This window comes from Neospora caninum, chromosome Ib, assembly GCF_000208865.1.
Source record: "Neospora caninum Liverpool complete genome, chromosome Ib".
NCBI classification, from domain to species: domain Eukaryota; phylum Apicomplexa; class Conoidasida; order Eucoccidiorida; family Sarcocystidae; genus Neospora; species Neospora caninum.
The window spans coordinates 1,131,798-1,156,580 of record NC_018386.1 but is presented as its reverse complement, the minus strand read 5'-3'; the positions used below and the strand labels follow the sequence as shown (position 1 = coordinate 1,156,580).

Below are 24,783 nucleotides of genomic sequence, written 5' to 3'. Positions count from 1 at the left end.
GCCGGTCCTCTGCTCGTTTTGGTACGGAGGCAATCGTCCTTTCTTTCCAACATAGACGGTCAGGAATCCGTCGCGTAGCTAGTGCCTGGCTCAGTGCGACTGCTCCGTGTGTGGGGTGCGGGGGAACGCCCCAGACGAAGAGAAAAAAGAAACCGTACCGCATTGCATAGAATTGCAAGCAAGTAGGTTTGGGTGTAAGTCGTCAACGATTTTCCTGGGGCACGACGCCCGAAACAGGCTCATTGTCCCCCGTCACACACGGCGTGTTCGATGTTCGTTTTACCGTCAGAGAACCTGAGAGGGTGCACTTTTTTGTGCAGTCCGATGGCGGGAGAAAAGAACCACTGGCCAGCACGCGCGAGAAGAGAATCGTTCTTCGCACCTGAGACACCCCATCCGCCCCGGGGTCAAACTGTGTCGGAAGAAAGAAAATGAGACAGCGAAGGAAGGCGACACGCGGTAGTGGGAGAGAAGGCAGAACAGCAAAGAAGAGAGAAGAAGGCCACACGGGAAAGCACTAGATGGCAAGAAGCTCGAAGTCGTCGAGAGTCTGGTTGAACTGCTTCACGTGTCTTTGAATAGACGAGCCTTGCGACCAACCAATAAGGTCTTCTTGTTCTCGTGTCACGTGCAAGGCAGGATTTAGGCAAACCTCCGAGCCAATTCGCACGTCTGGACGCACGCACAGAACACACTCAGAACCACCTGATGCAACAAGCAGACGCGGCGGCTGTTTGTTTCGCCTCCACGTGCAACCTGAGAGCCAGATGAAACGCATGCACGAAAGCAAGGAAAGCTTCGCTTCTCGTGATTTCCCTCCCTCTGCATTCCCGTGTTTCCCATCCATCTAGTGACTTGGTTGACGCATATACGTTTAAATGGCCTTGCATGTCCAAACAGTCACATCCGCACAACCGCACATATCCATATACACACAAACGAATATAGACAGATAGATAGAAATAGAGATAGAGGCATGTCTCATGGCACTGCCTCATGCAGAGAATCCAAGTGCAGAAAGCCAGTCTGCAATGCGTTTCGTTTCTTTGTTTGTGACTGTCTTCAACATGGGTGGCGGTCGCCTTTCCTACGTGCACACGTCGAAACAACGAAAGGCTACCATGCACGGCGCCCACAGTAAGGCGACGTGTCGTCCAGATTTCGTGAGGCCCCGCTCCTGTGCGACGGAACGGAGCTTCGCTTTTGCCATCGCGCCCTGTATATATAGTTATAAATATTTATATACATACGCATGCACATACACGCGTATCCACATCACCTTATCTATATGCATGCGTTTGACGTCGATTCGCATGCAAGATTTGCTGGGGGGTCCGGTTTCCTCTTTGCCAGGTGTTTTCGTTCCTTACGTCCTTGCTCGATGTAGGCGGTCGCTTGCTTGAGGTGTTCGCAGAATTTGAGTTGGACGAGAACCACGGAGAGCCGCCTGCGGCAGAAGCTCGAGGCTGACAAGCCTTCGCACTGAGCGAGGCTGCTCTTTTTGCTGATGACGCCCATCGTGTAGCTGCAGAACGAGAGAAACCGACAACAGAGTTTGAAGAAAGAAGACGGGACATGCCTCCGAATAAGAGGCGCTGGCGGGAAGCTAGGACACTCGAACAGAGAAAGCGCAGCGAGACGACGCGCGAGAAATGATACGGAGTGCTGCAATTTGACAGCAGGGAGAGGGCCACCCGCGTAGAGGCGCCCCTCCGGAGGACTTTTTGAGACTGAGGAAGAGACCACAGGCGCGAGCCGTCCCACTCTGAGTGCGCCATTTCACCAATTCGCAGTTGCGACGCGTTCCCGTTCATCTCTGCATCGACTCCCGCCCCGCTGCGAAACGGTGGAGCAGACTATGGAGGGAAGAGAGTCGCGCGGAAAGAGGAAAAGAAGCGAGAAGTGGAGCGGGAGAAAACAGTGCGAGGGCTCACAGTTTGTCAAGCAACAGCTCGGTCATCTTAACTCGAAACGCGTCATCTTCTGGAAGTTTCCGCAACTCCGAGGTGAGCTTCGTCACGACGCCACACAGTTTGTTGTATCTGGAAACACAACCGCGCAAAGAAAAGAGCATATATATATATATATATATATATATATATACATGACTATATATACATATACATATATACACTTATATATTTATACCACACGCGTCCCTCATCAAGAAACGGCGAAAACAAGAGAGTCTGCACGTTCTTTGGCATAAAAGGCCCAGGGAAGCCCCATAGGCTGCAGAACCGTTGACAGGTCATGTGCATGTCCACATGGATACACAGTAAATGCACCAACACACGCATGCGTCAAGACACACATAAATAAGCATATATTTGCATATATGACGCTCAATCAGTGCTGAAAAGGGTAGATAGGCGCGAAAGTAGGCAGTCAGAAGTGGAGCGAGCCTGGGGTGTCGTACCGTTTTCCCGGGAACAGTGCCCGGCTCCCCTTTTCTGGCGATGGCACAAGTAATACGAAAGTGAGTTGCACATGTATACAGAAAAATATACAAAACACACAGAGATAGACATTGTTAACTATGTATATGTAGCGACCTCGAGGACGGAGCAATGCGTTCAAAGAGACGAGCGTTTCCTGCAGTTCTTTTGTCGGCCCTACTTTTGATAGTCTTCTCGATCTTGGATGAGATAGCGCCGAAGAACCTTCACCTCTCGCACATTTTGTTCCCTTTTCCAGTTGTAGAAGTCGACCTTCTTCAACAGCCGCTTCTCATGATATTTCAACTGCCTCATCTTGAGCACAGCCTCTGGTGGTTCCCGCTACCGGAGCCTCGTCGAAAACCTCGTCTCATCCAGACCTGTTCCTCTCTATGCAGTTACGCAGACACCTTTTATCAGCGCATGTCCACGCGCATGCGTTTGTTGTATATGCTCGTATGTATCTAAACCCTAAAACCATATATATATATATATATATATATATATATATGCATAGATAGATAGATAGATAGATAGATAGATAGATAGATAGATAGATAGATAGATAGATAGATAGATAGATAGATAGATAGATAGATAGATAGATACGATGCGATGCGTGGGATGAAGAGGGAGAAAAGCACACAGGTGGAGGAAGGAAGCGAAAGCTTTTTCTTTTTCGTTGCAGACTGCGGCAGGGAATCACTTGGTTCTTTAGATCGAGCGTTGGTATGGCGAACGCGACCGTCGCTGTTCGTTCTGCCGCTCGCGGTTGCGACCGCAAAAAGGAAGGCTTCGGCTCGCGGAAAGCCGTTAGAATCAGAGGGAGACGAACGAAGAGAACAAAGCGACGCCCCGAAAGGGTCTTTTCTTCGGAAATCGGAAACACAAACCTGCGAGGTTCGCCGCGCTGTGCCGCCCCGCTCGAACGTTTCCGTGGATAATCTCTTTGACGGTCCAGAAGAAAACTCAACCCCACAGCGAGTCCTCGAGAGCGAGGCAGAGTTAGAAGCAAGTCCTCTGAGGGCGTTAGATTTTCCGAGAAACGTGGAAATTTTCTCCGCCCCGAATCGATCTTCTTAACTTGTCCTTTTCCGCTTCCGGGGAAAACGCATGCATGCGCGTGCCCACGTTGAGACACGGGCGGGCGACTTCTCTCAAAACGGAAATGATTCGGGGCGCACAACCGAGCCTCTGAGGCGGGGAAAAACGCCGAAAAGACAAACACAACTTTGTCTTTTTGTGGCGGTCTGCCAAGACTTTTCTGCCTTGCCACGGCCTCTTCTGTCCCTTGAGACAGAAACGAGACTTCGCGAGGACTGCGACCAGAACTCGAGCGAGAGTATCCCCCGCGGAGAAACTTTTCCACTCCCTGTCCCTCGCGTTTCTGGAGAGAGCAGAAATTCCTGTCAAAACGTCGCGTGGCGAAAATGAGTAAACTCAGTGCGTTCTTCGAAAAGAAAAAGAAGAAGTCCCTCAAGACTTCCACCCCTGCAGGTCTCGGAGAGAAACCCGTAAGCCGCGCACGTTCATCATAGGACGCCGACCTTTATATCGATCCATCAACGTATCACTTTTTGTAGCAGCTTTACGTCGTTTTTTCTCCTGTCTTTGTCATTGAAGATATACACAAGCAGGCCGTCTTTTTCGCTTCTTCCCTGTCGTTGTGGTCTCACTCTCCCGCTCCTCTGTGTTGCCTCACCGGTTCCTTTCTCTTCCCGTCTTTCTCTCTCGCGTTCTCTCTTCCTGTGTCATTCTCTCTGTGTCTCCCTTTGTCTGTCTCCCTTTGTCTCTCTCCCTTTGTCTCTCTCCCTTTCTCTCTCCCCCTTTCTCTCTCTCCCTTTCTCTCTCTCCCTTTCTCTCTCCCCCTTTCTCTCTCCCCCTTTCTTTCTCTGCCTTTCTCTCTCCCCCTTTCTTTCTCTGCCTTTCTCTCTCCCCCTTTCTCTCTCCCCCTTTTTCTCGCTCCCTTTCTCTCTCCCCCTTTTTCTCGCTCCCTTTCTCTCTCCCTATCTCTCTCCCCCTTGTCCTCTCTCCTTTTCTCTCTCCCTATCTCTCTCCCCCTTGTCCTCTCTCCTTTCCTCTCTCCCTATCTCTCTCCCCCTTGTCCTCTCCCCCCTTTTCTCTCCCCCCTTTTCTCTGTCTTCCACGTTCTCTCCTCTCCCGTTTTCGCTGTTTTCTTGCGCTCTCCCCGTCCATTTCTCTCTCTGTCCTTCTCCCCTTCTCTCTCCGTCCTTCTCTCCCTTTACCTCGCGCATCTCCCTCTCTCTTTTTGTCTCCGTGGCCAGCCCCGCTTGGTCGAGTCGCCTGCTGCTGTGTGCACGGTCTTTCTCGCTCGCGCTTAACTGCGTGCGTTGCCTGCAGAAGAAAGAGGATGAGTCCGTGCTCGTGGTGGAGGAGGCAGACTCCTCGGAGTGGGTTGTCGAGGACCAAGCGAAGCCTGCTTCCCCGCAGGATGAAGCCCTCGCAACTTGGCTGAAAGTGAGCGTCGTCGACGCAGCCTCGGTCCGGAAGAAGGAACCGGAGAAGACGTGGCACACGGCGGTTTCCGGAGACGACCTCCGCGGCGAGGAGAGGCGCGACGAAGACGCCAGCGACCCGGACGGCGAGCGCGCGGGAATCCCAGTCGCGGCATCCGCAGCGGGCGAAGACGGCCAGGACGCAGGGTTCGTCGGCGAGAAGAGTGAGTCGCCTGCAACGAAGAAGTGGGTTCCGCCGAGTCTGCGCGGAAAACGCGCTGTGGGAGGCGGCGCTGGAGCCCGCATCAACTTTGACGACGACCAGGATCTCGCGACTGCTGCGCAGCTCGGCTTTTATTCGGGCAAGGGCGCGGCCAAGAAGAAGGCTGTGAGCCCCGCGCAGCCGCCCAAGGAGGCGAAGAAGGAGAAGGAAAAGAAGAGCGCAGAAGAGAAGAACACTCTCGAGGACCTACCAGCCGTCCCCGAGTTTGATGTGTGGAAGTACGTGAAGGTTGAGGGCGTCCTTGCAGGCTCGAAAGCCCCGCAAAACGACGAAGCTGTCCGCGCAAAATACCTCAACAGAAAGAGACTTGCGCAGCGCTCCGCGTAGCGGACGACCAGGGACAAGGAAAAACGGAGGTTTAGAAAAGGGAGAGCAGGCAGAGAAGTGGAGAGTGAGGCAAAAGATACGGGGGAAGAGGGAGAAAAGGAGGGAAGAGAATGGGAGACGAGAGACCCGGAAAGAACGAGGGAGAACAAGCGGACCGGACTTTCCTGTGGTCTTTCAACGGCAAGAGAGACACCAGTTCCCCGATCTGCGGGTCACTTGATAGGTGGTGCATCTCTCTGTGTCTCCCTGTCTCTACAGCAGGCGCTTTTCTGGGGACATGTGTGTTTCTTCTTCAAACGTGTAGGTGCCTGTCGCGGCCCTTTGGTCTCTGTAGGTGTAACCCAAATCGTAGGTGATTGTCTTGGAGTGTTTTTTCGCGGCACTCCTGTGCTGTAGGCGCGAGTCTCTGGCATGCGAGGCCCGAGAGAGTATCTCTTTTGTGCGCGGCTCTGTCGCCTGAATCGAGCTCGTCGCCTTTCTTTCTCTCGGGGAGGAGGCAGAAGCGGGGAAACGCAGTTCCAAAAACCCTTTTTTCGGTGTGTCTGTCCGTGTGGAAGCGAGGCGAAATGCGTCTTTTCGCGTGCTCTCGAGGGCGTTTCGCGGGTGGCGCAGACTCCGCTTCGCTTCTCCGGAGACGAAAACGCTCCCCGGACAAAATCCAAACACTGTGATCGCTCTTGTCTGCCGCACGGCTTCAAAGACCCTTCTCGCTTCGCATTAAAAAGAGTGGAAAGTCCTTGACTCTCCCCGCGATCCCTCCGTGCACCTTCTTGGCTCCGCCCCTCAGCCGCACTCTCCCCCCTGGCACAGGAACCCAAATGAAGCTGAGCCACATGCATCCATATATATATATATATATATACATAATACACGTATATATATATATATATATATGTAAATGTGTATTTACATTTCTACGTGTGTGTAACTTTAGAGACGTCGGTAGGTCGACAAAGCGTGTGTACAGCCGATCGAGTAGTGTCGATTGTGCAAGGGGAGCAAGTCCGAACGGTCTCCTCTGGAGCTTTTCCGCACCTGCGAGAGATGATCTTTTCCAGTATATCTGATTCACTAGGCGGAAAGATTTGCAACGAAAATCTCCACACGCGTCTGTCACAGTGTGCGCGTGCAGGGACGGGATACACAGAAAGGAGGAGCGGTACCTCCAAATGTAGACATTCAGCAAACTCTACTGCCGTCCACACACGTTCCTGCCCACGGATTTATAGTAACGGATGGAGCGCGACATACGGGCTGTGATGTCTACAGTCTACATATGTGTATACATCCCTCTGTAGAGATATAGATGTTTGAATCGTTGTCGTTTCTAAGTCCCTCGGTGCACATGGGGGTCGAGCTCTCGACAGGGCGCGGCTGTGGTTTGTCTCACGAAGGGTTTGTGTGTTCTGTGGAAGGGGCCTGTCGCTTCTGGAAGAGATTTGCGCGAGGGCGAATCTGACCGAGACTGGGCCTTCTCGCGTTCTTCTGTTCCAGATACGCCAGCGAAGGTCTGCTGCAGGGAAGAAATCGCGTTTCTCTCAAAGACGGGACGCCGACATTCGTACCAGAAAGGACAAGGCAACGAAGAGGTCTCTCTGACATCCCTGATTCTTTGGAAAGCTCTTTCTAGGAGCTACATCGCGCAGGAAGCGCATCTGATGCCCACGTTGTTTCTCTGTGGACGACCAGACTTGGGAAACAGGAACGAGAAAAACGAAACCAGACATCCAAGCGGCAGTTAAATAACTATAACTCCAGTTATACACTCCTCGAGTCATGTGAATTAAAATACACAGGAGTGGTTGTTTAAACACCTCCGAGGGATGTGTGTCTCGCCCCGCGCGACACAAGGTTTTTCAGACCTGAGGCTGCAGAAGGCAACTGTCTGGGGGGTTCTCGGCGTCAAGCAGCAAATCCTTGGATGTGGATGAGATTCGTGTCCCTTCACGGCGAAGAAAAAGATCGAGGCGGAGTGCTGTGTTCATCACACACGCGCTGAAGCGCCTGGGGTAACTGGCCACCAGTGGGACTCGGCGCCTGGAAGAGGTCGGAGACAATGGCGAGAACTGCGTTCATCTTCTCCGTCCTCGCTTCCGCTTCTGTTTTGCCTTCGGCGATTTCCTGGAGCAGCAAAAGACGGCCGACAAGCGCCCGCCCTCACATTCAAGCAACGCGCCTTGCGCTCAGTGGCAGCTCGGGCCTCGCCCCTGAGAGCTCCCGGGAAACATATGCAAATGCTTCTTACCCAGTCACATGCAGATGTCCACATACGCATGCGTCGATGTGCGTTTCGCGACGTTTTACATCGTAAATTGGGATCTCTACTCACACATATGGTAAAGATCTACGATACAAGCAGATAGATAGATCGATAGACTGATATAGATAAATGTTGGTAAGTTGACAATCGGCTAAATCCAGTAAAATCGAGTAGGACAGAGCGTCATGGGCCTTCCAAAACTCTAGACTGGATAGCCTGGGGACTAGGAACTCGGAAAGCCGTGCAAAGCTGCCGACAGGTCCCCTTCTCGTGTGTGTGAGTGTCGACGGGAAGTTTGCGTTTGCTTTGGAGTCTCCACAGAGATGTCCTAAGCCGGCTTCGGCCCTAAGAGAAGCCTGCCTCACCAAAGTGGACTCGGGAGTCGACAACTTTAACGTCGCGATTTTCCCGCCCTCTTGCGCAGCGAGGAGGGTGCTGTTGTTGCCGAAGCAGAGGCGCGTCAGGGCGGCGTCTGAGCAAACCTGCGCGGCCAGAAGAAACTCGGGCAAGACCACGGTGAGGGGAAGGACAGAGAAAGGCAAACCGCTGACGTCGCAACGGACGCCTAAAGGGGGGAGACAGAGACAACCAGTCAGGAGCGGATCCCGGCGCACTGGCGGCGCTGTTCATGCGCGTGGCGGCGGAAAAGAAACAGACACAAAGCGAGCAGAGACCGAGAAATGGACGGGGAAAGAACCAGCGCGACAGAAGACAGCTGAATTTAAGAAAAGGGGAAACAGAACGAAACAGGGGGAAAGGGCGAGCGGAGAGAAAAGGCAAGAGATCCACCACAGCTGTGGAACGGGAAATAACCAAACAGCCGTGGCACACCGACACAAACACAAAAGTGAGGAGTTGAATGGAAAACTCTTCCTTTGATCAGCCAACGACGGAGTTCTCATTTAACAAGCGATGATTACAGGTCTACATATCCATGTCAGTCTCCCTCTACACATACAAATATATATATATATATATATATGATCTGGACCGTTGTGTCGCATACTGCACACAGATATGCAGGTGCCCGGATAGATAGAAATATATATTTATATCGATATATATATATATATATATATGTCGGCAGAGGTGGATACGTTTCGAGGAATAGATCCTGGTAGAGCGTCAGAGATGCGCCCCGAGATGCGCCGAGTATACACAGCACAGAGAGAGTTGCCTGCGTTTCTGCGTGTGCGTGGAATATAGGTTTCCACATGAATATGGAGATGCCTTTCTCGAGGCTCCAGTCTGAGTGCTTGGTTTGTGTGTCTTTCCGTTTTCGTGAAGAAGCGTCGGCGTGGTTTCTGCGCACCTTGAAAGAGCCGATTTGTTTCCGCCGGTTCACGTCTAGGTCATACAGGTGGACCTGGAAAACCCGATCCAGAGCAACGGGGATCTCCATGAAAAAGGCAGAAAGCGGGACTACGAGGAAAACATTTCAATAGCTCAGCATGCATTTGCTCATAAGTATATATATATATATATATATATATATCCACAACACGTGGCTCCCTATTTTTTCTTTTCACACAGCTGACAGAATGATTGGCAGCTCCTGTGTGGACTCCAGCCCCTTGAATTCAATAGAGACACCCACGAGTTCCACAAAAAACGTATACGCATATATACATATACATATATACATATATACATATATACATATATACATATATATATATACATATATATATATATATATACATATATATATATATATGTTGATGTGTTTCTTCATGCGTATGTGCGCATATATGTGTTTGAGGTGTCTCTTCGGCATTTTAGGGACGAAGCGGCGAGGGTATCGCTCTCGATGACGGACGTTGGAAAGTTCCCGTGTGGTTAAGTTCAAGTCTAGGAACGAACTTGGAACCTTTTGAGTTCGGCGACACCCCCGAAAGGGTCCGCCTGTTTTCCCTGTCGACAAACTAAGAGCACTCTCGTGTTTTTGCTCGTTGAATCGTGCAGCCGTGCACTGTTTTTCCCCAAAGCTCAAGATTAACACGACGCCGGAGACGTCAACAAGCTTCTCCCAGCTGGCGAGTGTGTGCTGGCGTTCTCTGCGTCACACTTTCTAGCACACTTTCCTTCTCGCCGTCACTTGGGGGCGCCGTCCTGTTTTCTTCGCTCCTCGGGCCTCCGTCTCTCTCCTCTTTTCCTTTCCTCAGACCCTGACGCAAGACCTACTGTTCCGTCCGTAGTTGCAGCGGCGAACATTGTGGAGCTGAGCGGTGCCCATCGAACGTCGGCCACGGCCTATAGACGAGAACGCGAGACGAAACCCATCTGCGACATAACTGTCCCCCCTTTTCTGTCCTTCCTCGAGGACTCGTCCGCTCTTGGCGGCGCGGACGACATCGCAACTGGCCGCGGCAAGGAAGCCTTCTCTGAGATCTCTCCCCCAAGTGAGAGGCGCCAGAGAGCGCAGGCGTTTTCATTTTTTTGACGTACCACCTCGAAGTCAAAGGTCAGCACTGGCGAGCTGACGGACTCCTCCCAAATCTTCACTGTCCAGTCTGAGGAACTGGAGATGAAAATGCGAGGGTGGAAAGGATTCCACTCCAACCCCGTAATCGACATGTCGTGGCCTTGAGAGACAGAGGAGACAGAAGGAGTCGCCCCGCGAATGCGCAGAGAAAAAGCAATGCAAAAGAGTAGCGGTTACGGTTAACCAAGGCAAATGCCTTCGTACGGAATTGCAAGGACAACTCGAAATCCATCTACACACATACACGGTGATATATACATATATACATACGTATATATGTACGTCGTTACCCGCATCTAGAGAGGCAGATGCAAACAAAAGACTTTTACGTGATTTCCTCATAAGCAGAAACAGACACCTCCCTCCTCGCAAACATATATAAATATATGCATGTATGCATATATATATATATATATATATATACTTGTGTGGATTGATGCACAGGGGAGAGCCATTGCCTCCATCTATCTATACAGATGTGGACAGATTTTCGGTTGTTCCCTTTTTGAGAGGTCTTCTCACCGAGGTAGGTTTGCAGATACTGTCCACTGTAGTTTTTCGAGCATTTGAAGATGACGCCTTCCGCAGTGCCGACGACGAAGATGTGAGGCTGCGTAGGATGGAAATCGAAGCAGGTGCCCGCCGCGACGCCAACGAGCGCTGTCGCATCTGCAGAGTCCCTCGGAGTCGAGACTTGGCTGTAATCCAACTTGAGGAGAGCGACCTGAACCCCCACTCACAAGACGTTGAGCGAAAGCTCCGCGCAAGCGACTCCTACCAAATAGCTGAAGCGAGACCACCCAACACGAGAAGGCCAAGACGAAAGGCCAAGACGAAAGGCCAAGACGAAAGGCCAAGACAAAGAGCAGTCGCTTGGAATAACGGAAACGCTCTTTTGGCCCGATCGCGAGAAGAGTCTCAGACTCGAATCGCCCCGTCGCGTGTCACAGAACGAGAGCGAAACGCAACGCACGTGATGGATAAAGCAGAGAGATCGATAGAGAGAAAGAGCGTTATCTGTGTACCTGTATATATATATATATATACATATATATATATATATACATATATATATATATATATATATGAATGCAGAAACAGGCGCACACCCTTTGGTGTAAATATATATTTATACGCTTGTCGACATGTGACTACACGCCTATATGTTTATACAGATTTAACCATGTCTGCAAATAGATACCTATCACGCACAGGTATAAATATTTGAAGGCAAGGCAGTGTCTTTGGAGGTGAGTTGGAGAAGTTTGCTGCGAGCGGACACGAGGATGGCTCCGAGTGCCCAAACAGAAAAGTCCTTCTGGACATGTGACGATTGCCGTCCTGCCTTGACGTCTGTCGAGAGGCAAGGCGTTCTAACATTTCGAAAGAAGACGGACTTCCTCAGATTCGAGTTTGTTCTTCATGAGTGACCAGCTGGTGACTCGGCCGTCTCCAGAAACGGAATAAAATCGAAGAGCGCTGCTCGAATTGTCGCCATCCCATCGTACTGCGAAACCGAAAGGCCCCAGGCACAAAAACACGCGAGGGCGCAGTCTCGGAGCATTTGCATGCAGAAAAAACGAAACACGAACGCGTCCTCGGTCGACGCATGCAGGCATCAGAATGCGGCATCTCTGCATACACATGGCCGTTGAACCTCGCTGAAAGTCCCGCCCACTCTACATACTGCCGGCAGTTCCTCCGTCTCCAGAGAGAGCGATGCGTATGTATTTGCACAGCAGCATCTCGCCACCAGACGACAAATATATATGTATATATATATATTAACGTCGTAGATTCACTTATTCGTAGAAATAAATAGAGGCACATGGATATTCCCGTTAGACCAGATGCAGACCTTCACCACACAAACACATATATATATATATATATATATATATGGGGATGTGTGCAGAGCTTAAGAGGGAAAAAGATTATGGTCTGTCGATTTGTTCTGAGACAGAAGCGTACCGTCCCAGACAGGATCCGTGTGCTTGTTGACTTTCACTGTACTGGCGTGTGTTGGTTTCCGATCTTTTGAGTGAATGTCGAAAACGAGGACAGTGCCGTCGTAGAGACCAACGGCGAGGAGCGATGGACTGTGGGGGTTCCAGTCGACACTGCACACCGCCTGCATGGAAAAATGGCGAAAACTGGGCGCATGCGTCCGTAAACATGCATGCACTGCACGCACAGTCAAACGCCTCGGCAGCTAAGCACAGTGGCAGATAAACATGCATGCGTATGTGAATATATATATATATATATATATGTATATGTAAATATATGTATAGGAATATTCATGAGCATGTACGAACATATGCGAATGCAAAAATCGTTTGCTTGAAGGTAGGGCTTTGAGTTCAGTGTGGCCACGGTCAGAGACCAAGAGAAAAACAGACCAAAAAGCATAGGGATCCACGCGTAAGAATCTGCAAAGAAAAACCTATACACGTTTTTTATATGAGTAAACAGATATCTGTATATACACAGATGTTTGCATAGGCGTGTGCAGTTATCTACATCTTAGAAAAGTATCGATCGCCCGTTAACATTTCTGAATAGGCGTCTTCCCGATGTGAATGCCTCTTTCGATTTTCATGCCTAGCTGGACGATTGCGTTGCATGCGCAGGAGCTTCTGCGTATGGGAAGGCATGCATTCGGGAGCTGCTTACCAATTAAGGTGTGCGCGATTTGTGTAGCCTCCGTACTACCGCAGCTGTCTAAGTAGATCGGCGCAGCTTGGTGTGGAAGGAAAATACATTTGGAGTTTTCAGGCTCCCACGACGCCTTTTGCTGTTTCAAGCAAGCTAGCGAGATGCAGCCGTCAACCAGCCCCAGGACTCACCGACTCTGTCTTCCAGAAATACTCGGGATAGCTCGTGTTCTTCAAACTGTAGCAGCAAACAAAGCCGCTGCCGTGTCTTTGAAATTCGAAGCTGCCTGCAAACCGAAGAAGAAAAACGTAAAATCCGACAACGGTCCACGACAGGCTTCCTGAATTTTTTTTGAAACATCCACACATGCTTACACCTCCAGTCTCATTATTCATCTTTCTCCATATATATATATATATATATATATATATATATATATATAGGTATATATATGTGTATATGTATACATAGGTGTCTCAATACGTCTGCATGCATATACTCCTGCCTACAGTCAGACACATCTAGATAAATGAACGTGGAGGAAAGGAAATCTTTACATATCACGGCTTGTTTTCCATTTCTCCTTTTTGAGTCCGTATATATCTGTTGCAAATTCTTATACAGCTACATCTGTACATGTATATAGGTACGTATTGCATGCAAATAGATGTGTCTATATATATATATATATATATTTATTTATATTTATGTGTGTGTGGTATCTAGCGCTGAGTCTGTGTTTTTTCGCTTTCAGGGAAGCTTCGCTCTCGGCTTGCGTGCTCACCGTATCCCGCGGCGAAGAGGTCTGAGTACCGCGGGTTCCATTTGAGACCAGTCGCGTCTTTCTTCTTCACCTTGGAAAAGTGGAACTGCCAGAGAGGAAGAAACACGGCGTCTGCTGCAGCGCCCGCAGGCGCTTTGAAAAACCTGAATTTCTGGTAAGTCTCGATCTCCGTGTTGTGGTTAACCACGCGTTCGGTCAGCTGAGGCGAGACAGGGCAGGAAAACGTCTCGCAGAATTCGCGTTTTCAGCAGACACGGCTTTCCACTGCATGCACCCCAAACTCGAGAAGACCGAACGCGAAGCAGCAAACGAAAACACACTGCAAAAGCGAAACTGCGGGGCGGAGCCCGCGCGCTGCCCAGGAGGTGCCGCCAGTCTCCTACGGATCACATCTTGCGTTGTCTCCACGGACATACACATCTATGCAGACATTTAGTTATGTGCATGCAGATATGTTAGCGTGTGGGAGTGTAACCTGCGAACACAGCAACTGAATAGTGTTTCAAACCGACAAGTGTGAAGCGAAATTTGGCACGGCATACAGAACAGACATTTTCGTCCAAATACGCAACACAGGTGACTTGGTTTCAGAAGACTCGGAACGGCAAGACACTCACGTGGTCCGAGCTCTCTATTTATAGGTATATACACATATACATGCACATATATATATATACATACATAGAGAGAGAAAGAAAGCAACAGACGTGGCCGACTGCGTCTAGACAGTTGTGTATGCGTGCATTTCTCACCTTGACAGCCCACTTCATCGAGTTGAGTATGTCGGTGTCCTTGTGAGGCGTTTCGTGTATTCTTTTTTCAGTCTCCTCCGGCTGCTGCCAGGCCTGACGTGACAGAAAGAACCCCTCAAAGACACACGCGGTCTCACGTTTCAGACCTCGTTTCAGTTCGGGTCTATCGCGCACACGACACACTTATCTCTGCCCGAACGTCGACGATCCTTCTCATGGGATGCATTTGAACGGTTCACGTGCGCACACATGTGTATCTACAGGCATCTATCTAAGTCTGTCTAAATCTGTCAAAATCTATCTGTATCTCTTTATATAGAGATATACAGTGACAGATATCTGTGTGCACATAAATGGCTCAACGCACACGCGCCTCTCTCTGTGTATACCAAGAGAATCTAAAGCAATGATCTCGAGGTTTCCCTCTCGTTGTCTCTCTGGGACGTTATCTCGTTTTGCCGGCGTTGGTGTTGCTCTGTCTCTCACATTCTCGGTCTCGTTGTTTTTGCTCTTCTCCGCGTCGCCCCCTCGCTTGCTTTGTCTGTTTGCAGCGCGCTCACTCTCACCTTTGTGTCGTTCTCTGACCGACTCTGCGCATTCAGCTCTTCCACGTAGGCGTCGTACATCATCCACTGGTTGACTGAGGCATAAAAAAAACTGAAAGGGAGGCAACCGGTCCACCATCTCCGTGGGGTGTCTGCTTTTTCCTTCTCTCTCTCTCAGCCTCTTTTTCTCCCACTCGCCTGTCCGGCGTCTTCTTCCTCCTCCCTTGCGGTCTGCGTCTCCTCTCTACACTCAGCGTTTCCGCAGGGGGGATAACCGGGCGTTTCGGAGACGCCTTTCTTGTTCACCTGTGCCAGCAAAGGGTACGGTGGGGGGTGGTCTCGTGGATGCTCCTCGCTCTCTGTGAAAATCGAGAGAAACGGCAAAAACCCCACCACAAGGCAACTCGTAGGAAGCGGAGAAAAGGCGAGAAAACGACACTTCGAGTTCAGTTAAAAGAAAACCATGCAGAAGGCAGGGGGACCACGCGACTCTTGCTCTACATCTACTCCCAGTGGGGGGGTTCATAAACACACGCACAGATACGCAGTAAATGCACATTTTCGCAGGCGCAGGCGCAACAGCATCATTCATAAACACAGATTTACGTGTAGACACCCCCATGCATGTAGGGATAACCTAAACACATATTTACACACGCACGTACACGTATATATATTTATAGATATTTATAGAGATGCCCGTCGATGGAGTTGCAGTTCGATAGACAGCTTGCCTCACCTGACAGTCTTGGTTTCCGTCTGTGAGGCTCGGTCGCCGTAGTTGAACTGGTTCCTGAGCACTCGGCCTTCGTCTTCGGTGTTCTCTGTGCGCATAGATTCCTCGACAGGCAACCTCCCCACCACGCGAGTTCTCAGACTTTCTCACAAGTGCAGGAGAGCCCACGAATGAGATGCAGTTGGACAAATTCTCGCATTCACCTCCCGGTGATCCGCCTCTTTTCCCCCCTTACACCTTCTCTGGCGTCTGCGTGCACGTACAACAGCGCTTTCTCTCTGCATATAAAACAAAGAGTTCAAGTGCGCGTCTCCACGTGCATGCACAGGTATGCACGAGCGTGCAGCCACATATACATATAGAGAGAGGGAGAGATATATAGTGTAGTTGAGTGTTTCAAGCGTTGTGCTTCGCTTGAAGTCATGTGAGAGATCCCTGTGAAAAGAGCGCTTTCGGCCTTGCATACGCTGAAGGTCGTCCTCGATGCGGATGTCGACGCTTTCTTTGCGTTTCTTCTTCGCGGCTTCTTCTTCTCTGACTCGCCAAGCCTCTTCTTGCTCGATTGCTTCTTGACTCTCCGCGTGCAACAGAGCCCTATTTCGTGGACACGAAAGACAATAGACATCGCCTTTCAGCCCATGCTCAAACTGACACAAGACGCATCCACTATCGCCGTCGGAAGAAAGCATGCATTTGCCTATCTTGATCCATTCTTATGTATGTACGTATATATATATATATATATATATATATATATATATGTGAACATGTAGACCCATATGTACACCTATCCACGTGTGTAGGTATACATATGCATTCATATGAATATATATATATATATATAGGTCTATACATGAATATGCGTATACATCGAGGGGACTATATATGCATATCTCAACAATTCGACTAGATCTCTTTGGATCAGCCTCTCTGTCGGCCACATATGCCTCCATATATGTATATATATATATATATATATATATATATATATGGGCATGCGTTTTAATGCGCATGTGCGTTTTTGAATGAACTGCATGTGTGTGTCTCTCTGTTTCGCTAGGAATGCGGCACTGTCGGTTTTGGAGCATGTCTATCTTTTCGTGTCGCTGGCAGGAGAAACGCGACCGATGGTTGTCTTCGGCTTCGCTCGCTGCCGCACCCTTCGACGCTGAGGTGGAAGACAGTTTGTTCAATTTGTTCGTCGCGCTTGAATAGTTTTTCTTTGAACGAGTAAAGAGCGAGATTTTTCGGGGCTCGAGGGTTTTGAGGGTACAAGATGCGCGGCGGCATGCGCTTCCGAAGTTCCTCAGCGGACAGCTGCAGCTGGTCCTTCGGCTTCACCCTCAGGACCGCCTAAAAAAGGGGAGAAAACAAAGAGACGAGGCGAAGACGAGACTCGATGGCGGTCTACTCTGACAACAACGTGAAGACGCTCTCTTGCCTCAGGACCGCAGGGACACGAGCTTTTGCTCTCGCGCTAGCCCTAGGGACAGACTCGAGACTGAAGTCGAGAGCTCTCTCGTGAAGAGGGAGAAGAAGAGAGAAGGTGAAAAATGGACTTCTCCAGCAGGCGGTTGACGCGCAAACGAAAAACGGGGCCGCTCTGTGCAGACAGTCGCGACGACGAATCAGGCAAAAACGCGCCTTCGCAGACTGTGGCCGAGACACAGAGGCGGAGTTAGCAGCACTCTCGGCGGAAGTAAGCACCACGTGCCACTGAAGATACACGTCTATCTCCAAGTATAGATAGAGGTTCATATACACATTCATATATATATATATATACATCTACATCTACAAATATATATAGATATGTTGAATTACAAATGGTGATGCAGATGCTGCGTCTCTCTCGCTTTCCTGTGTGTGTCATTATAAAACAGACCCTCGGACACTGCTCTCGAAGAAATCCGAGGAAGTACGTTTTTGGACGCCCCCCGATATGCGTGTATCGTCGAGATAAAGATTGACAGGGATATCGGTGATAAAACTCGGGGTGTCCTTTCGCGGCTTCGTTTAGCGGAGCTTGCGCCATTCGTGCGACGCCAAACTTTCTCCCGCCATGTTGATCCCTCTTTTTCCCAAAGATCCCCGATTCGCTACATGTCTATAAGAGTATTTTCATAGATCCAGTTATACTGACATGCCGATCTCTCTTACGCTCCCTCCGTCTACATATATATATATATATATATGAAGACAGATAGGTAGATGCATTGGGATATACAAATAGAAATACATACTCTCTCTGTATATGTATATGTATGTTTTTCTGTGTGAGGGGTTGTGTTTTCTTTTGCTTTCGGAGTTTTTGTGCGGTTTCGTGTTTGTTTTTCAGGTCACCATGGGATTTGAGAAATCTTCGCCTTGTTGCGACTCTTCATCTCGATGTAGAGACAAAGACGCACGGTGTCCTCGACGCACTCCTGGCAGCCCTGTAATCGAGGCACGCTTCTTCTGCGCTGAGGGACTGTTGCTGTTCCACATTGTGACCGAGTATACGCCGAGGAAGAGCGAGGCGGAAGGGGAGAAAGGCCGAGAAACTCAAGATGAACGCGCAGGGAGTGGCGCTTGATGCATTTTGCAGGCGAAGGCAGAGAACACGTGTCTCTGTTCGCTGGGCGTATCCGCTGTTCCCCTCAACTTTTTCGCGAACACAACGGCCTTCTGTATGATCAGGGACGCGTTTGAAACGAAACATCAAAACCAGTTGCCTATCTCCAAATATATACACCTATAACATAGATCTACATAATATATATATATATATATATATATATATATATATACATTAAAGCAATATACATATATGTATATATATGTATACATATATATATATATATATGTATATATATGTCGGGCGGTACACGGTCAAGTCGCGAAGGTTTTTGAGTAGGCAATACGCCGAGACAGGCTCAGCAAAGGCAGAATTCGACGCGCAGCGTCTGGCGGGCGAATCGAAAGCAAAGACTTGCCGGATTCAGACATGCATCTCAGAATAGCTGCGTCAGAATCCAGACCTGTCAATCGGTTTCGCAAAGCATCCGCGCATGCCAAGAAATGTTGTCACCGCTGGGACAGTTGAAAACGGAGAATCGGAGAATCGCTACGAAATTCCGACGAACGTGTGCGCATGCGAAGGGGTATTTATCTCAGCTCCAATTACAGACTTCAAGATCGTGAGAGTGGAGCCTTTCTCTGCGGAAAATAAATTTTGAGGGGGGGTCTCTCCAAATCCGCGTTTGCGGGGATATAAATATATATATATATATATGTATATATGTATATATACATATATTTATGTGAATATTCTTGGCTGATTGTCCGCCGAAAGACACCGTTCACGTCTCGAACAGAAAGAGCGATGGGTGTGTAGGGTTTCAGCAGCCTCCGTAGAGAGCTTAGCAGTGTGGCCTATTTTTTTGGAAAGAGGATACCTTCTCTCTGTCGTTGTACTGCATGGCTGCATGTTTGCAGTTTCACCGTCGGGGTCCAGGACACATATATCCATAAACGTCTGCGTAGATCGATGCAGATATACGTTCGCATTTTAGCTCTGCTGGCGCTTTCGTCTACCGCAACTGACGGTATCAGGAGGCTCTTTTCCGCCGTGGCCTCAGTGGGCTGTAGGCGGGCAATCGCAGTTTGCGGGAAGTTCGTTTAAGTCTCTACACTTTTGACGCGAGAGATCTCTCTCTGTTGTGGGATTTGTTGGGCAAAGAAGAGTGGCAGGCTTTCTGCAAAAGGTGCCCAGGACACTCGAGGCAACGCAGGAAAGGTTTTCGTTTTCGTAGAGTCGAGAAAAGGCAGAAACAGTCGCAGTCAGTTGACGGCGCCCGCTCCACGCAGGCCGCTGGTCTTCACGCGGCTCTCCAAAACCCGCGTTTTCCAGAAAACACCGACCGCAAAATGACGAGACACAGAGTGCCTTTTTTCCGCACGTGGTGCCTTCGATGAAGTCGGCGTCTGTTGCGCAGGAAGTCGTTTTTCTGCTTTCGGAGTCGGTAGGTGGCCTGGAAGTGACGTGCAATTCTCACTCCAGTTTTTGTCTTGCAGATATACGCCGTTCTGGTTGGAACAAACGCTGGGAGAGATTCCCCGAGACCCGCAACCCTGGCAGAGACTTCATCGGTAATGTTTTTCCGCCTGGCCACACAGACCGCCTCGCAAGAAACCTGTGACCAACCGAAAACCCGCAAGACGAATCGCCGCCTCTTGAGCCAGCTTCTCTCGGCGCATGCACACGCTCGCACACGGTGCACTCTCTCGGCGAACGCGCGAAAAGCGCGAGAAGATGCTAGAAAACCGCGAGAAAACGACCTACCAGCGCGCGATCTCCTTCGTCCCAGAATTCGGCTTATATACAAATAATCTTCCGCTCTCATCCAGGCCGACCCCCGTCCGCGCTGTAGCTGGCGAAAGCGCATGCAGTGGAGAGATTGTGGCATGTGCCTTCTCTCGCGCTCGCTCCCTTTGTGGCCTTTCCCTCTCTTCCCACACTTTGGGCGCTAGGCACTCTTTCTTGTGTTTTGCTCTTCTCGCACGCCTTGCTCGCATCTTGTTTGGAGCTTTCTTCTGCGCATTTTCTTCGCTTCTTTTCGTCAAGATGGAGCAGCCGAAGCTTGCGAAGGTCGAGAAGGTGTTGGGGAGGACTGGCAGTCGCGGCGGGGTTATCCAAGTGCGCGTCACCTTCATGGCTGACGAAACCGACCTCGCTGGGCGTTCTTTGATTCGCAATGTGAAGGGACCGGTCAGAGAAGGCGACATCTTGGCGCTTCTGGAAACGGAGCGTGAGGCTCGACGCCTGAGATAATTGCCGAGCGGGAAAAAGACGCAACGCGGGGCGCGCATGCGCCGACGTGGCGACCCGCTGTGTATCCTTCCGCGGTTCCACGGTCTGCGCACATATATACATTTACGTATTGGCCTCCCTTCTACATGAATATGTATGTGTCCTTGCGCAGGAGCGGCGTGTTGGCGGGGGGTTTTCGCGTGCGGGCGAGTCGACGGACAGGTCCAGCTGGGGGTTAAGTTCTCGACACTCGGGAGGCGGGCTGCGCTTCCGGGTTCCTCCTGAGTTCTGCGGAGACATCGCGTGAGAGCAAGGAGACAGGATGAACTCTCATCTCCCCTGCAGAGAGAGCGACGCCTCTGGGAACAGAGGATTTCCACGCGCCAGTTCAGACCGCGAGAGGTGCCGTCTTTTCGAGAGAACGGACCAATTCTCGGGGAGGTTTGGAGAGGGGAACAGGTGAAAGCCTCGGCAAGAGAGAGAGCCGCAGTGGACGGAGTATGTGGCGAGGAGAAGGCGTCGATGACCCTCGAGGCGCCGGACAGCTTCCGCGAGCGCGGCAGCCGAAAGCTCTTCTCGCCAATGGTGGGCCGAGCTGTGCGAACTGCATGGGCAGACAACAAGGCGAGGAGGAAAAGGAGGCAGATCGTCTACTCACAAAGTCTGAAGAAGGGGGATGCGTGTTTGCATTTCCTTGGCCTCGCGCGAAGAGTCGAGTCGTCCCAAAAACCTCTGTCGCAGCCTTCGAGAGAGGACAACCTCTCACAATGCCCTCCAGTTTTCGTCGCCCAGACGCTGCTCTGGTTGCGGATAACTCGAGGGCGTTCGCTCCCCTTGAGAAGCATTGTGTGTCTCGTTCGAGTGCATGACTTGGAAGGCACGAGCGGTGTGAACAACCGATACGGTGCCGGAAACCTGTCTCCTCTCATTGCTCGTCTCCGAAAACTGCAAGTGTTCAAACCATCGTTTACTTCCCAAGGTGCTCCGATGGCATGACGCGGCGCTCCGTACCTTTGCTCAAAGACCCATGATGTGACCGCGCGCCGAATCGCCCTCGCGCATGGAAACAGAGATGCACATGTGTGGAAAGAGGCAGGCGGATACATCTGTATCGTGTAGGCATTTCACTGGTTAGGCACATGCGCAGAGAGGCGCGTGTGCATGCAGAACGCACCAATGAGAGGAGCTGTTCATGTCGTGGCAGCGGAAACTCCCAAGATCATCAGAAACATGCAGCCAGTCACGTGTAGGGCAAGGACTCCCCTTTGTTTTTAAGATACATTCACAAATAACGTGTATGCAGATAGACATGCATTTACGCATACGTGTGTAGGAAGCTCCGCACCCATACGCAGACGCTGTGGGCAAACCGGCAACGCACTCTCTACATAAATGCTTTTCATGACACTACGCACGCATCGAATTATCTACAGGAAATGCCTGCGCGTGTCTACTTCATTACAGTATATTATACATGTATATATATATATATATATATATATATATGGAGAAGCCTTCACAATCGACATTCACATTTTTCACAGTTTCCAGAGGAGCGTTTGGGCGTTAGGTTTTCTGCTCAAAGCGCTCACGCAACACACAGAGCGGGGTCTCGGGTGCGGCTCCTCCTGTTGGGGGGACCGGAGCCTGTGTCAAAGTGGAACTGAAGACCCAAAGGCACGAAATCCTCAAGACCTCTTTGCATGCGTGTATATATATATGTATATATATATATATATATATGCGCATGTCTTTAGAGTGAAACCAAGTGTTTTCAGTTGCTAAACGTAAAGGAACATCTGTGTAGGAAGTGCCGCTGAGGACGCGAAGAAGGCGAGACTGCGCACCTCTCGGCGGGGCTCTGTGTTCTTTCAAAGTGGAGAGAACCAGTGAGGTCTGAAAGAGAGAAGACGCCGTGAACGATTTCTGAGCAGCGAACGGCACGGGCACGGGTGGGAGGGGGGTGGGCGGCACACGCAGAACGTTCGCACGCTGCCTAGTGGAAAGAAAGCGAAAGGTGTTGTGGATCTCGCTGCCTCTGCGGATTTTGAAATGCGCGCGTTTGGAGGTTCTCTCTCTTCTACGGTCACGAGCAAAACGTGTTTTCGGAAGTGCAGGAAAACAGAAGGCTCCACAGGTGGTCTGACGCCTCGTGTCCATGAATTGCGACTCAAGAAAAGATCGACAGGTTTGGAAACGAGAAGGAAGACGGGATCCCCCCCGTCGTTGGGGGGCGAGGCGACCTCTATCGCAGGTTTATAATAAGCGGAAGCTCTGGACATGCTCCCCCGAAAGGAAAGACTTTAAAGTTTTGACTTTCCACGTCCAGCAGCAAAAGATCGGGGACGTGCGCCAACAGACGGCGGTCTACAAATCCACCTTTTCGCCATCCAGGAAAAACATGCACCCGCCGCCCTTTACACTGGCTCAGCCTAAGAGACGCATCCGTGTACACGCATGCATTACACCCCCGCCTACATCTCTTTCTCCCTGTTTCTATCTACATACGTCGGTATCTATATCTGTCGATATATGTAGGCACATGCATCTGTGGGTATCTCGAAAGACACCCTCTACACAGAGAGCGTGTGTTCCATTCGACAGGTGTATCCAACGGCATGCGCAGGCGCGTATCTGCGCCGGCGATCGGCGAGGGCTTTCGATTTTTTGTGACGGGAAAGGCGAGGAGCGCAGAGCATCCCATAAAAGCAAGGAGGGCCACGCGAACTGTCGCTCACACAAGGACAAAGATTGGAATCCTTCAGCAATCGGAGCAACGTCCTCCCGCAGCCCGGAATGATCCTGTGGCTGTTAGTTCGCGTTTCGCCACAAAGGCACAGAACACATTCCCGGGCAAAAATGTACGTATATATGTACGCATATAGGGCTATATGTGTATGTGCCCACACGCACAAGTGTATATATGTACATTTGCATCTACGGATATGTATGCACATGTATATACATATATATATATATATATATGCATGTATGGGTGTATATGATACGCTGACAAGTAGAGTCGGAGGGGGAAAGAGGCGACGCGTTCACACAAGGACGCAAATGAGACTTGCGATACGAACAGCGAGGAGGAACGAGAGACAGGAAAGCGGTGTCCGAGGCAAGAAAATCCCACATTCCCGCGCTGAGAGGAGACGGCGAGCGAAAACAGTGCCGGTTTACGCTCTAAAACACGCGTGCGCTCTCGCACGAAAACCCCCCCTTCTACCGAGAGCAGAACCACATCCAGCGCTGAAGACGGAAACAACGCGAGGCGGCCAAGTTTTCAGCATTTTTCCCTGCCAAAGAGGTGGATATGTCCGTCTCGCTTCAAAAAAGCGCTGCAGAAAAGAGGCGCACTCCAAAACATCACCGGGGCATACGCAAATCACCGCACAACTACAAACACAGCTTCGCAGGTAGATGCATGCATGCACAGAGCAGCATCTTCGGCCAGGGGGGAGCATGCGTATCGTGCCACTGAGCCACACACCCAAGTCATAAATACAAACGCCAATACACACGCACACGTATGCTTAGACAAATGTACACGTCTGCGCATATGCATACATATGCATATATATATACACATTTTTTTCGTGCAGAACTCGAAATCCCTCGATTTGGTCAAGAATCCAGTGCGGTGGCGGAGTCGAGAGAAGCGAACGACAGTAAATTCCGTTTTCAGCGACGGTCGAGCGAAGGCGATCATCTTCTTCGACTCGCCTGGCAGGGAGAAACACAAGTCGCGAGACACCCACCGGTAAACCAAAGCGGGTTCATGGGACCGCTCATGCACAAGGAAAAAACAAACCCGCGGATCCACCGGACCTCGAATCTGCAAGTGTATACCTAAATACATCCATACTGTATTTAAATAGATACCCGTATGGACGCATAGATATACAGACAGAGAGGCATTTATATCTATATCTATATATATCTATATCTATATCTATATATATATATATATATATATAGATATATATTAATGATCGTATACAGATGAAGACAGAGTGCCCAGTGTAGAGAAGGAACTCCTGAATATGCATGTATACGGCTTGTCTCTGTGTATCTCGCTGAAGAAGTAATCGCGTGGATGTGTGCTCCTGCTGTTGCGTGCGTGTATAGGTGTGCATGCACTCGTGGAAACACCGGCCTTCAACATCCCCCCCTCTCAAGGTCCCCGCCCCCGTGACTGTTGGCTGTCCTAAACTGCGAAGAATCAAACTAGATTTTCCCACTGAGCCACGAACGCGTGTCTCCT

General features: G+C 50.2%; 4 protein-coding genes across 4 annotated transcripts; 2 read left to right on the top strand and 2 right to left on the bottom strand.

The window, feature by feature from the left end:
- Positions 1 to 517: 517 nt before the first annotated feature.
- NCLIV_003710 (putative U3 small nucleolar ribonucleoprotein protein IMP3) lies at positions 518 to 2,753 on the bottom strand (the record flags this gene model as incomplete). Its single annotated transcript, XM_003879872.1, has 4 exons — positions 518 to 672; positions 1,371 to 1,525; positions 1,935 to 2,042; positions 2,620 to 2,753. The coding sequence occupies 4 exons, from the start codon at positions 2,751 to 2,753 to the stop codon at positions 518 to 520; spliced, it is 552 nt and encodes a 183-aa protein (XP_003879921.1).
- A 1,115-nt stretch (positions 2,754 to 3,868) lies between these two features.
- Positions 3,869 to 5,504, top strand: NCLIV_003700 (conserved hypothetical protein; the record flags this gene model as incomplete). The annotated part of the gene is made up of 2 exons (XM_003879871.1): positions 3,869 to 3,952; positions 4,800 to 5,504. 2 exons carry the CDS (start codon positions 3,869 to 3,871, stop codon positions 5,502 to 5,504), a joined length of 789 nt encoding a protein of 262 aa, XP_003879920.1.
- A 1,944-nt stretch (positions 5,505 to 7,448) lies between these two features.
- On the bottom strand, positions 7,449 to 15,822 carry NCLIV_003690 (putative dynein intermediate chain; the record flags this gene model as incomplete). The annotated part of the gene is made up of 14 exons (XM_003879870.1): positions 7,449 to 7,625; positions 8,130 to 8,246; positions 9,077 to 9,130; positions 9,949 to 10,017; positions 10,213 to 10,349; positions 10,772 to 10,973; positions 11,647 to 11,756; positions 12,221 to 12,380; positions 13,099 to 13,193; positions 13,692 to 13,890; positions 14,444 to 14,536; positions 15,010 to 15,083; positions 15,295 to 15,347; positions 15,728 to 15,822. 14 exons carry the CDS (start codon positions 15,820 to 15,822, stop codon positions 7,449 to 7,451), a joined length of 1,635 nt encoding a protein of 544 aa, XP_003879919.1.
- Positions 15,823 to 20,330: 4,508 nt separating this feature from the next.
- Positions 20,331 to 20,537, top strand: NCLIV_003680 (40s ribosomal protein S28, related; the record flags this gene model as incomplete). Its single annotated transcript, XM_003879869.1, has 1 exon — positions 20,331 to 20,537. The coding sequence occupies one exon, from the start codon at positions 20,331 to 20,333 to the stop codon at positions 20,535 to 20,537; it is 207 nt and encodes a 68-aa protein (XP_003879918.1).
- Between the last annotated feature and the right edge of the window lie 4,246 nt (positions 20,538 to 24,783).